Source organism: Girardinichthys multiradiatus, chromosome 1 (genome assembly GCF_021462225.1).
Source record: "Girardinichthys multiradiatus isolate DD_20200921_A chromosome 1, DD_fGirMul_XY1, whole genome shotgun sequence".
In the NCBI taxonomy this organism is placed as follows: Eukaryota; Metazoa; Chordata; class Actinopteri; order Cyprinodontiformes; family Goodeidae; genus Girardinichthys; species Girardinichthys multiradiatus.
In genome coordinates, this window is record NC_061794.1 from 26,733,029 (window position 1) to 26,746,914 (window position 13,886).

The following is a 13,886-nucleotide window of genomic DNA, read 5'->3' on the forward strand; positions in this document are numbered from 1 at the left end:
TAGAATTTGTATTATGGCAAGAAAAAAGCAGCTAAGTAGAGAAAAACGAGTAGCCATCATTACTATAAGAAATGAAGGTCAGTCAGTCTGAACAATTGGGAAAACTTTGAAAGTGTCCCCGAGTGCAGTCGCAAAAACCATCAAGCGCTACAAAGAAACTGGCTCACATGAGGACTGCCCCAGGAAAGGAAGACCAAGAGTCACCTCTGCTGCGGACGATAAGTTCATCCGAGTCACCAGCCTCAGAAATCGCAGGTTAACAGCAGCTCAGATTAGAGAACAGGTCGATGCTACACAGAGTTCTAGCAGCAGACACATCTCTAGAACAACTGTTAAGAGGAGTCTGTGTGAATCAGGCCTTCATGTTAAAGGACACAAGGAATGGACATTAGACCAGTGGAAATCTGTGCTTTGTTCTGATGAGTCCAAGTTTGAGATCTTTGGTTCCAACCACCGTGTCTTTATGCGGCGCAGAAGAGGTGAACGGATGGACTCTACATGCCTGGTTCCCACCGTGAAGCATGGAGGAGGAAGTGTGATGGTGTGGGGGTGCTTTGCTGGTGACACTGTTGGGGATTTATTAAAAATTGAAGGCATACTGAACCAGCATGGCTACCACAGCATCTTGCAGTGGCATGCTATTCCATCTGGTTTGCGTTTAGTTGGACCATCATTTATTTTTCAACAGGACAATGACCCCATACACACCTCCAGGCTGTTTAAGGGCTATTTGACCAAGAAGGAGAGTGATGGGGTGCTGCGCCAGATGACCTGGCCTCCACAGTCATCGGACCTGAACCCAATCGGTTTGGGGTGAGCTGAACCGCAGAGTGAAGGCAAAAGGGCCAACAAGTGCTAAACATCTCTGGAAACTCCTTCAACACTGTTGAAGGTGACTACCTCTTGAAGCTCATCAACAGAATGCCAAGAGTGTGCGGAGCAGTAATTAAAGCAAAAGGTGGCTACTTTGAAGAACCTAGAATATAAGACATAATTTCAGTTGTTTCACTCTTTTTTGTTCAGTATATAATTCCATAAGTGTTAATTCATAGTTTTGATGCCTTCAGTGTGAAGCTACAATATTCATAGTCATTAAAATAAAGAAAACTCTTTGAATAAAAAGGTGTATCCAAACCTTTGGTCTGTATTGTATGTATAAAACATTTTTTGTCTTTTCAAAATTTTGAATCTTTGCGTCCTGAAATCTTTACCTCGACCTTTGGTTTACCCATTGTTGTCATTAATATGTTTGCATTTCCTGAGTCCTTCAGACCATCCTCACTTCGTTTAAATGTGCATTTCTGTACATATCTTATTTTCTATTTAATATTTAGCCTTGATTAGCTCATCTTCTCTTTATCGTTTGTTTATTTCGTCAGTTTGTCTGATTGCGTCCTGTTTTTGTGTTATGTAAACTACAAATTTTGAACTTGGCGCAATGCTACCCAACGAGTGTTGTTCTCCTGGCAGCTGCAATTAGACTGAGACAGAGAGAGACACCAGAAAACAAGTCTCCACTGCTCAAGAGTCCACTGGAGCATTGCCTTACACCACTGTATCTGATGCTTTGCATTGTACCTGGTAATGTGAGGCCTGAATGTGGCTACTCAGCCATTGTAACCCATCTCACAAAGTTTTTTATGCAACGTTCTTAAGGTAATCTGTAGGTCACATGAGGTTTGGAAGATTGTAGCAACTTAATGAAGTAGAACAGCCATCTCTGCACACCATGTACCTGGGCATCTCCTGACCTGTAATTTTACTTGGTCTACCACGTTGCTCGCAACCACTCACAGTTGACTGTGGAATATTTAGCAGTGAAGACATCTGACGACTGAACTTCTTGTACGGACAGCATTCTATCATGGTACAACTCTGGAATTTACTGAGCTCCTGAGAATGACCCATTCTTTGATAACAGAATTGAACTGAATTAAATATTCCTAAATAAGATATTATCAGATATTATAAGGTTACCTGCAGGAGGAGGGGGTGTGGGGGCTTTCTGTGGCTCCTCAATTAAAGCAGCTTCTGCTGGAGCAGCTGTAATTAAAATAAAGCAAGGAGTTAACTAACAGCCTCTACTCCACTAGTGAGATCTTTGCCTGCTTTCTAAGTGTTCTAAATGTTGAACTTGTACCTGCATCTGCACCAGACCCGAAGCACAAATTAATATATCACATGCATTCCTATCCAGTACAAAGCATGCGTTGTGTATTAATATGATCTGATTTGATATGATTTATGTTTACCCTCTATTGGAGCATCTGCATCAGGAAGAGCAGGACTGTCTTCAGCAATGGGAGCAGCAGCTAGCAATAAAATGCCATTCAGGAAAGCCAGTTAGTGACATATATTCAATGATCTTACTAGAAATCCGCACATTTATGTTCCTCTGTGGTGGTGTAGCAAATCAAATCCATGTCTTTGAAATGAAGGACCCGAATTTGAATCTCAGTTGCGTCAGGAAGAGTATCCAGTGTAAAAACTGTGCCAAGTCTGTTTGCAAGTTGTAATGACTTATTGTTGCCTCCCCTGAATAAGGGGGTAGCTGAAAATAACTTGCTTTTATAAATCAACATGTTTCTGGTTTATTTGGAAAGCAATGGAGCTGTTAAAGCAAAGCAGTAGCACAGAGCATAAGAGAAAAGGCCAAATCTATGAGAACACTGTAAAATACTTACAATATGCAACATTATTACCAATTTTTTCCCCACAAAAGTTTAAGAATCAGGATGTTTTATATGTATCTATAAATGAAATACGACCCTTATATGGGCCTTGTCCCATGTCTCATGTCATATAAGGGATCTTATATGGTCCCTTATGTGACATTTGAAGCTGCTGCTTTAAATATCATATATATTCTGTGTTATGTCCTAAACATGACAGAGAAGATTAACACAGCATAACCAAACAAACAGCATGATTGTGGTCCTTGCAGTATCACTTATCCTGCATTAAGGTTTAAGTGCAAGCTGTGTTCTGTTTGCCATCAGTCTGATTCATGTTGTAATTAGCAGCCAAAATGTGATTAGCCATTGAATTAAACCCACCAACGATAAAAATAACACCAGAGGTCTGGTGCTGAGAAATGTGGCACAGCAGAGAAGAGTAATGAATTGTCCTGCGTGAAACACAGGAAACTGATCTGGAAGGCAAAGTGGAGTTCAGTGGAGGCCCCTGCTATTAACCACTTACAGAAACCACATGCATTTTGTGTTGCTATGTTAAACTCTGTGTTCAGATCTTTCAGATTAACGTTCAGATCCTTTAACATCTTATATGTCGCACATTATGGCCATGGTCAAAAAACCTGCAGCATAGCTTTAGAATTGACAGACTTCAATGATAATAAATTTAGAGGTTTAGCATGCACAGTTGAAACTGTATTTTCACAATTTGAAATTAAATGCATTGGTTTTAAAATTAATTTCACTAAACTGAAACTGAATTTAATGGTTTGAACATTAATTCCTTTTCTTTGAAAATTTATTTCATTGCATTAAAAATGCAGTTTGATGCTTTCATTTTAAGTTCTACTATTCAATTTGAGTTCCAAAAGTTAGTTATTTTGTGTCACACATTCAGATCCTTGAGGAAAGCTCCAGAGTAATCAAACACAGATTCACATTTACATTTCACATCAGGTAAAATCTCTGGTGCATTCAATTAACCTTGCACATTGGAACTGGGAAGTCGAAGTTTGAGTTATCTCCAAGTTGTAAAGTTCCAGTTTCCTGCTTGTTTTTGTTCATATTGCTAGCAACTGTAACAACAGTCTTACAACAACAACAATGGTGTTTGTATTTATGCACACAAACACTACTGAAACATCCAGTCTTATAAACATTAATAGTAGTACATGTACTGACTACATGTTACATAAAAAATTAAGAACTACTAAAAACAGGCACAGTAAGTTTTACACCGGTGATGTGAGTAGCAGGCATCTTGAATTCGAAAGTCAGGTTTAATCCTGTTGCTCGGACTTTCCGAATCGTAATTCTGACTAATTCGGGGCAAGATGACCATACCCAACTTCTGCATTCAGGATGGCTGCTACTTGCATCAATAGTAGTAAAACGTTCTTGCTTTGACTGTTTTAGCAGTTCTTTATTATTTATGTAACATTTAGTCAGTCGCACACATACAACTTTTCAGTGTTTATAAGACAAGATATTTCAATGCAGTTTGTTTGTTGTAAAACTGCTGTTACAGTTGCCAGCAATACGAACAAAAACTAGGTGGAACGCAACAACTTGGAGATTATGTAAACTCCGACTTCCCAGTTCTGATTCCCGAGGTTAATGGAACACAGCAAAAGATTCCAAATTAGCATTGTGTGTCGCTGGTGTTATGTCGGTCTGCATTTCCCCTCATTAATATGTTTGAATGTGAATGACATCCATGAATCGGTGAATCTGTGCTTGATTAATCTGTGGCTTTCCTCAAGGACCTGGATGTGTGACACAAAAAAATAAAGATTTTCGAACAAAAATTTGATTATAGAACTGAAAGTTGTAAGAATTATGATTATTGATTAATTAATATTTATCAAGAATTATAATTTAAAATCATAATTTGAATTTTTTTTTATTTCTTAACCAAAAATCATCACTTACGAATCGAAATCAGAGATGACCTCTGGTGTTGTAAGTATGGCTCAAGGCCTTTGATAATTACAATTATTAAATTCTCAGTAATAATTGATAACTATTAATAGATGTCACTGTTTAATCAACCGCTTCACCGAAGGTGGGGAACTTTGACCTTATTTTGACAGACAAATCACTCTTGCTCAAAAGAAAAATGAACGCTTTCTCTTTATCTACGTGAATATTTATTAAATCAACAGCCCTGATACACCTCGCTATTCCGATTCAATAATCTTCACCTAATCAAGCATGCAAAAGTTCTACACAAAAGGGGTAAAATAACTAACTAAACAAGATAAAACAACATTGAGTGTGTATGAAAGTCAAACCAGCAGTTATGGCAAAATCAAGAGAAAATAAAGTACTGAGCGAAGCTTTGGGAGCGGCCTCAGTGAAACACAAAGGGTCATAAAACGTTTAGGTGGCAACCAGTGGAAAAACATGAAGAGTGAAAACAAAGGAATAGTAAGTTTTCGCCATGAGGTTCTAGCAGTCCAACTTTAAGTACACCTGAGTCAGTTAGACACGCACAGCTTCAAAGCGTGGCGGCTTCAGAGTCCAACAGCAATCCAAGTTTCAATAAGACATTGCATGCACATACGTGCTATAAGTGGTGATTCTAAATCGCCCTAAAATCCTACTCTATCCTGCCCAAGCTATTTCTAATAGAAATAAAAACAAAACTGGATTATTTGTTGTCGTCTTCTTTGGAGCGGGGGGGGGGGTGGGGGTAGGAAAACGGTCGGTCTTCGTCCTTTGGGCCCCTTTGGCAAAGGGGGGGAAAATATGACAGACCGTCAGCAGTCGACTGGAGCAAAACAAGGATGAAAATTTCGTCTCCTTGAAACCTCCGTGGGTTTTTTGGTCACGTGTTAAATCCACGTCTTCGATCAGTAAAATAAAGTTTACTGGTCTTCTTATCCCAGGAAATGATTGAATGATTGAAAACCCGCGTGTCAGTTTCTTCTCCAGAATGATGCTTGCCTCCGTTGCGTGGTAACCGCATCTCAGTTTCCAGCGGGAGAGAACGAAGGTGGGAGGCCTCATATCCCTATATAGCCCACTATGACATCAGAGCTGCAATGCCCCTTCCTGTCGGCTGTAATGTCTGCTGGGAGTTGTGGTTGCAGACCATCCTGGGGTACATAATAGCAGATGACGCTGGAAGGCATAGTAGCGCACAAATGGTCCAACAAAGTGAAAGTAGTCTAATTGAATGTTCAATACAACAAATACATTTTCAAAGCAAAATGTATCCATTTATCCATTTTCCGTACCCACTTCTTCCATACTTGGGGGGGAGCTGGTGCCTATCTCAAGCAGTCTATGGGTGAAAGGCGAATACACCCTGGACAGGTCGCCGGTCCATCGCAGGGCAACATACAGAACAAACAACCATGTACACACCCATTCAAACCTAAGGGTAATTTAGAGAGACCAATTAACCTGACTGTCATGTTTTTGGACTGTGGGAGGAAGCCAGAGAGAACCCATGCATGCAAGGGGAGAACATGTAGAAAGACCCCCGGCTGGGACCTTCTTGCTGCAAGGTAACAATGCTGCATCACTGTGAAACCACACATTCAGTTTCAATTTGATAAAAATTACGTTTTAAACCAATGCATTTGATTTAAAATACGCTCAAATTCTATTTTTGATGGCACAAGTTTCTGTCCATAAAGATCGACTTAACCATTACTAAGGTATACAAACAAATCAATAAAAGGAGCACTTAAAACAAAATCATGATGACACCACAGCGTAAGCTAAAAAATGTTTCTAATTAAGATATAAATATTTTATGAATAAATATGTTTTAACAGTTATAGCAGAATATGCTTCTGCTACTTGTACAGGTCCTTCTCAAAATATTAGCATATTGTGATAAAGTTCATTATTTTCCATAATGTCAAGATGAAAATTTAACATTCATATATTTTAGATTCATTGCACACTAACTGAAATATTTCAGGTCTTTTATTGTCTTAATACGGATGATTTTGGCATACAGCTCATGAAAACCCAAAATTCCTATCTCACAAAATTAGCATATCATTAAAAGGGTCTCTAAACAAGCTATGAACCTAATCATCTGAATCAACGAGTTAACTCTAAACACCTGCAAAAGATTCCTGAGGCCTTTAAAACTCCCAGCCTGGTTCATCACTCAAAACCCCAATCATGGGTAAGACTGCCGACCTGACTGCTGTCCAGAAGGCCACTATTGACACCCTCAAGCAAGAGGGTAAGACACAGAAAGAAATTTCTGTACGAATAGGCTGTTCCCAGAGTGCTGTATCAAGGCACCTCAGTGGGAAGTCTGTGGGAAGGAAAAAGTGCGGCAGAAAACGCTGCACAACGAGAAGAGGTGACCGGACCCTGAGGAAGATTGTGGAGAAGGGCCGATTCCAGACCTTGGGGGACCTGCGGAAGCAGTGGACTGAGTCTGGAGTAGAAACATCCAGAGCCACCGTGCACAGGCGTGTGCAGGAAATGGGCTACAGGTGACGCATTCCCCAGACCTGGGCTACAGAGAAGCAGCACTGGACTGTTGCTCAGTGGTCCAAAGTACTTTTTTCGGATGAAAGCAAATTCTGCATGTCATTCAGAAATCAAGGTGCCAGAGTCTGGAGGAAGACTGGGGAGAAGGAAATGCCAAAATGCCAGAAGTCCAGTGTCAAGTACCCACAGTCAGTGATGGTTTGGGGTGCCGTGTCAGCTGCTGGTGTTGGTCCACTGTGTTTTATCAAGGGCAGGGTCAATGCAGCTAGCTATCAGGAGATTTTGGAGCACTTCATGCTTCCATCTGCTGAAAAGCTTTATGGAGATGAAGATTTCATTTTTCAGCACGACTTGGCACCTGCTCACAGTGCCAAAACCACTGGTAAATGGTTTACTGACCATGGTATCACTGTGCTCAATTGGCCTGCCAACTCTCCTGACCTGAACCCCATAGAGAATCTGTGGGATATTGTGAAGAGAACGTTGAGAGACTCAAGACCCAACACTCTGGATGAGCTAAAGGCCGCTATCGAAGCATCCTGGGCCTCCATAAGACCTCAGCAGTGCCACAGGCTGATTGCCTCCATGCCACGCCGCATTGAAGCAGTCATTTCTGCAAAAGGATTCCCGACCAAGTATTGAGTGCATAACTGTACATGATTATTTGAAGGTTGACGTTTTTTGTATTAAAAACACTTTTCTTTTATTGGTCGGATGAAATATGCTAATTTTGTGAGATAGGAATTTTGGGTTTTCATGAGCTGTATGCCAAAATCATCCATATTAAGACAATAAAAGACCTGAAATATTTCAGTTAGTGTGCAATGAATCTAAAATATATGAATGTTAAATTTTCATCATTACATTATAGAAAATAATGAACTTAATCACAATATGCTAATTTTTTGAGAAGGACCTGTATAATATGAGGTGGATTCTTGATTTCAGTCTAAAGGTTCCCAACTTTCTATTCCACGTACCAGAGTGGGCTCCTGATACTGCAAACCCTAGAATTTCAGGGACATTTTTTACTATGACAATAAGTCACTATATCACTCTGCTTTTATGAATAGCTTAATCTAAGCTATATCCTATTGTATGGTGTCAGACAGTATTTTTTTAAGATTTAATTTAGCCTCCAACTATACTGTTTATTAAACAAAAATGTATTATTATTGTTACTAATAATAAAACTAATATTTTAATCTACACAAAGTCAGACTTTCATTCCACTCTAGGAGGTTTTTCCTACCTGGAGCAGCTTCACCAGTTGTTGGGGTTTCTTCTGCTGGGACGGCGGAAGTTGCTTCCTCAGCCGGTGCCTCAGCAGGTGGAGCTTCTGCAGGTGGGGCGGGTCTGGGTTCAGGAGCAGGTTCAGGTGCATTCTCAACAGCCTTTTTGGCTGGAGACTTTTTCATAGGTGCAGGTTTGCTCGGCATCGCTGACACACTGACGGTGCTCTGTTTGAGGGTTGGGAGAAGTCCTCGAAAACATATATATAGTACGAGTATGGGGGGCGGGGGTGTTTGGGGGATGGCTAGGGCAGTTGGAAGAGAACTCCACCCATCTCCTGGCCTACCTCCCCTCCTCTGCTACATATTTATCTCTGCATGTCTTCTTCTTGACAACAAACTGTAAATGTTACAGTCTACAACCGAGAAAATAACTAAAGCTATTTTATTCTTTTATATTAAATAAACATTTTATTTGAATTTGAAATTTTATAATTTTCTACAAAAGCAAAATGTGAATGAATAGTGAAGACTGTGAAGAATAATAATTTTAGGGGAAATGTCATTTTTTTCTAAAATGAGGTTTTTGTCTTATACAGACACAGCTTTATAGCTGCTTTGTTGAATAGTTTTATTTTAAGGTTGTCTACATAAAGGTCGGTTTTTATTAGTATTTATTGTATTGAAACACATTTTTTTTTGTTTGAAAAATACATATACAATGAATGAAGACAAAACCTCTCAGCCTAACATCATATTTCCTCAGTTAGTTTTGATGATTGTGGTTTATAGTAAATTAAATCCCATAAGTCCGTTTCTCAAAAACTTTTAATATTATACAGGACCAATGGGGAAAAAATATAACAGAAATGTCAACTTATCAAAAAGTATTCCCATGTAAGGTTAAGTATACATTAGTTGGTCTTATCAATCCCAGTTAGCTTCAGTTCATTGGCATTGTTGGCTCATGTATCTCTCCTCTTCCTTTTGACAATACTCAATAGATTCCCTGTGGGGTTTAGGTCAGGCAATTAGGTCAGCTAGTTTAGCACATTAATACCATGATCAATATAGCAGGTATGGTTACTTTTGGCAATGTGGGCAGGTTTCCTGGTAAACATCTGCATTGAAATTGGACCTAATGAAACACAGTGGAACTACATAAGCGGATGACATGACTCCCAGAATCATCTCTCACTGTGGAAACGTCACACTAGACCTAACACAAATTGGATTCTGTGCCTTGCCACACTTCCTGGAGACTGGAACTTTGATTTCCAAATGAAATGCTTTATTAGTGTTAATCTAAGAAGATGACTTCGGTCCACTGAGCAAAAGTCCAGTCCATTTTTCTGCTGTGCCTGGGTAAGACCCTTCTGATATCTCTGGATCAGGAGTGGCTTAACACAAGGAACACTATAGTTGTCATCCGTATTCTGGATATTTCTTTCCAATCAGAGCTCTTGAAGCTCTGACTCCAGCCACAGTCCACTCCTTGTCAGTCTCCACCAATCCATGAATAGGCTATGTTACTGAACCCTCTCAAGGATGTGGTTATCCCTTTTGCCTGTGTACATTTTTTCCATTGCATTTTTTTCTTTCACTTAACTTTTAATTTGCTTCGATGCAGTGAGGCATACTCTCCACGTGGAGGCTGTCAGTGACGGTGTGTTGCACAGCTGTCAAATCAGCAGTCTTCCCACTGATAGTTTAGATACAACATGGCAACCCTATAACATTTCTTTTTGGACTCATGTTGAATATTGAAATTTTGAGAAACTTATCTCGAGGTTTCCATTAGCTGTAACCTATAATCATCCAACTTACTTGAAGAAAATATATGTAATAAATGAGTTTCATGTTTTGAATTAAAATTTTAAAATAAATAAACGTTCCATAGTATTCTCATTTATTGAAATGCACTTATATGCAACCATCATATTTTCAGCTACACATGACCTTTTTTTGCATAAATCTTACAAATGGGTTCCTAAAATAAGTGAGGAAAAATATCTGCTGGAATGGTCTTAAATGTCTTTGTTGTAATAATGTTCTTTGCAGAAATGAACTAAACTCTCCAAACTAACCAAAAACAAAACAATAACAAATGTGTTGCGCCACCTAGTGGTCAATAAAGTGCAAACTTCCAACCAACACAGTCACTGGTGTGGAAAATGCGACGACTTTATTATGTCCAGTGCTTAAAGTTAGACATATGGAATCTGATGTAATAATAGAGACATGAAATTTCATGAAGTCCACTTTTAATCCAAGTGCTCCTTCCTGCAGGAGAAAGACAATAAAAACCAGAGGGTGCTCATTTTCTGCATCAATGAGCAAAGCTTTTTGATCTCTCTTCACTTCAGTGATTGTTGTCGCAGATGCAGTGGCTATGTACAGTGTTTACAATATTCATGTCATTCATGTACAAAAGAGAAAAAACTTTACAAATACTATAACAAACCAAAAAAAAGAAAAATAATTCTGTTCTTAAAAAAATGCAAAAAGAGGAAGATATCCAGTTATTAAAAATCTTTGCTATGATGTGGTTAAAGTATGGTGGGTCCAATGAATGAAAGGAAAATTCTCACATCTCACCATTTTCCACAAGTCTCTCAATGTCGAGATTAAAACTGTGTCAAACTGCACACAAACATCCCAGTTGTGGTAAACGTTCTCATACGCTGACGTGTATCATGTTCACTAGAAGCTAATCTCCAGGGCAAAGGTCCAAATCGATAGGCCACACAGCACCCAGACACCAGATCATCACTTTAAAGTGACATCAGAGTAGGTAAGAGGATGATTCCTCCAAATCGAGGCCCACAGGTGGTAGCAAGCAGTTTGAGAGCAACTTTAGGCCAAACCGGGTTTCAGGCACAGATAGACTTAGGCATCATGTCTTTACTTTTACACCTTCAAAGTTTGTCAGAGGAACATCTGGACAGAATATGGCAGTCTGAGGTACATCAGGGTCGAGGTGGGGTGAACAGAATTCTCCATTACCAGCCGTTTCCTCCTCCTCCTCCTCCTCCTCCTTCCTTTATCACATAACAGTCAAGATATGACCAATAAATACTGTTGCTTACTAATTTCTAACAAATATTTGTGCAAAAACTGAAAAAAAAGCTTTTCATTCAATTATCATAACTAAATTCGTAAATAGAGACTTTCTTTCAAGTTTCATATCTCATGGGATAAAGAGAAAATAAAAAGAGGAAGGAAACTATTTATTCTTTGTTTCTCCTTAACAGATGTTCTCCACTTCTCCTCGCAAGACAATGTACGAATAATAACCCAACAGTCATGAACACAGTGTACCTTGCCTTCAATAACTCTTTTGCTTAAATGTCTGTTCATAAAGTAGGTGAAGAGATGGGAGAAGGTGAATCAAGTACAAAATCCTACAAAACCTTTTTTTTTGTAACACAGCTTTGTGTTTTAAAAATGATCTAAATACAGAAACATACTGCACCCAAGCATAGTCAGTTATGGTAGACTTGTTCAACAAGCTGTTATCGTATCCATGTTTTATTTCTGCGGTTATGAAATTTGTCAACTGAGGCAAGTGACGCTTTGTAGAATCATGTCATTAGTCATCCATGCATGTTCCTCTTACAGCTTCACAGCTCGGCAAACTGATCTACAGTAAGCAACAAAGTTGTTAAAAGTTGAAATAAACAAAAAACACATTCAAGGCCATGTTCATTATAGTGTTTTCACACATGTCATAATCTGGTGAGATCCTTTGCAAAGACAAAGTCTACCAACAATGAGACAGGACCTGGTAGATGCTGCCACCTGCATGATTTACATATGAACAGCAGTTTTTAGCTATACCAAAACGCCCCCCCCCCTTTCGACACATTCACTGACAAAGCTCTCTAAAATCCCATTTTCACAAGTAGAAAATAAAGTGCATTTTGGCTGCTGTCCAGTGATGGTCCAACTCATCGGGGAGCCAATAACACGATCGGCTGAAATGAAGTGCCTGCCTTCAACAAAAACCTGTGAGCACCAGTAGGTGTAAAAAAAAAAATATGGTCGCTTAAACAGAAATAAAAGTGAAGAAGTGGGTCTTAATGATTAGGATTACAGGTCATATTTTGCATCATACATTTCATTTCACCATGCACTTGCAGATTAAACAAAAACCCATCTGGGACAAACTGAGGCGAGAGGAAGAATCATGTCCAATCAACACATTTTCTTTCTGAAATCAGTTTGTCTTCCCAGGCTTCCAGAAGCAGGGCAGAGCAAAGCCTTAGTTTATAACCCCTCTTTTCAATTAACTTTGAAGTTGCTCACTGAGCACGCAATAACATTTTCTGTAGAGTCCTTTAAAGTCTCATATGATCCCAGCTCACATCAGCTCAGAGTGTAGTCTGAAGACTGGGATCCAGACAGCCTTCCCGCTCTGGAGACTCAATATAGTTGGCGGACTCCTGGAGTTTAAGCAACATGGCCATCTGGGAGGCACAAGGAGAGAGAGGCAGACATATTAAAACAAAGCGTCAATTTACAAGGTTGTTTTCAAGAACTTAGTTTGGAATACATAAAAAAAGTGTAAACATTGAGAATTTGAATAACAAAGATTAGTATTACTCACTGTAGCTGTATCTATAAGTAACGCTGCATGAAACCTTTCTACTTTTACTAACCAGCTTGGCTGAGTGGGTCAGTGAAATGAAAATTGTAAAGTAGTTTAAATTAACATGAGATTCAACACAGTGCATATTTTTAAACAACAGGTTGTTCGTTTTGTCCTTCCAGGTTATTTTATAGAAAGGTTGTAGTTTTGAAGAAGAAATTACATGATCATACCAATTCATGGATTAAAGCACACACTATATTGATAAGAGTATTGGGCCATTTGCTTTTGGGCCACATGTGAACTTCAGTGACATCCGACAACCCATTGGGTTTAACATGTTGTCTGTCCACCCTTTGCAGCTGTAACAATTTCAGCTCTTCTGGAAAGGCTTTCCACAGGGTTTAGGAGGGGGTTTATGGGAATCTTTGACTATTCTTCCAGGAGCACATGTCAGAGGTCAAACACTGATGTTAGATGGGAAGGCCTGGCTTGCAGTCTCTGCTCTAATTTATCCCAAAGGTGTTTTCTTAGGTTGAGATCAGGGTTCTGTGCCTGCCTGCCAAGTTCTTCCACACCAGACTTGCTAATCATTTTTTTATGGACTTTGCTTTGTGCACTAGTAGTAATCATGTTTGGAAAAGGAAGGGGCCATCCCCAGACTGTTTCACACAAATGTGGGAGGTTGATATAGTCAAAAACCAAGCCAAATGTCTTGGTATGCTGAAGCATTAAAATCCTTTCACTGAAAACAAAGGATGACCCAAACCCCCTGAAAAACAGCGCCACTCCATAATCCCATCTTCACTAAACTTTAGATTTGGCACAACGCAGTCAGGTAAGTGTTGTTCTCCTGGCAACTGCCAAACACAGACTTATCCACTGATTTGCTACAGGCATGAT

General features: G+C 39.3%; 2 protein-coding genes across 13 annotated transcripts in view; both read right to left on the bottom strand.

Annotated features, from left to right (window-relative positions):
- Window positions 1-8,637, bottom strand: part of mybpha (myosin binding protein Ha) — a 33,549-nt gene extending 24,912 nt beyond the window's left edge. For 3 of the 4 annotated variants that reach the window (XM_047360796.1, XM_047360783.1, XM_047360775.1), the window contains exons 1-3: window positions 8,413-8,637; window positions 2,253-2,312; window positions 1,978-2,043 (exon numbers count right to left, since the gene is read on the bottom strand). In XM_047360796.1, the coding sequence (XP_047216752.1) occupies window positions 1,978-2,043; window positions 2,253-2,312; window positions 8,413-8,599 (313 nt within the window). In that variant the 5' untranslated portion in view covers window positions 8,600-8,637. The remainder of the gene's footprint in view (window positions 1-1,977; window positions 2,044-2,252; window positions 2,313-8,412) is intronic. The other variant, XM_047360786.1, reaches the window with a different exon arrangement.
- Window positions 8,638-10,555: 1,918 nt separating this feature from the next.
- The window catches only part of nav1a (neuron navigator 1a), an 83,713-nt gene continuing 80,382 nt past the window's right edge, over window positions 10,556-13,886 (bottom strand). For all 9 annotated transcript variants that reach the window (XM_047360565.1, XM_047360550.1, XM_047360526.1 and 6 more), the window contains one exon: window positions 10,556-12,861. In XM_047360565.1, coding sequence (XP_047216521.1) covers window positions 12,766-12,861 — 96 coding nt within the window. In that variant the 3' untranslated portion in view covers window positions 10,556-12,765. The remainder of the gene's footprint in view (window positions 12,862-13,886) is intronic.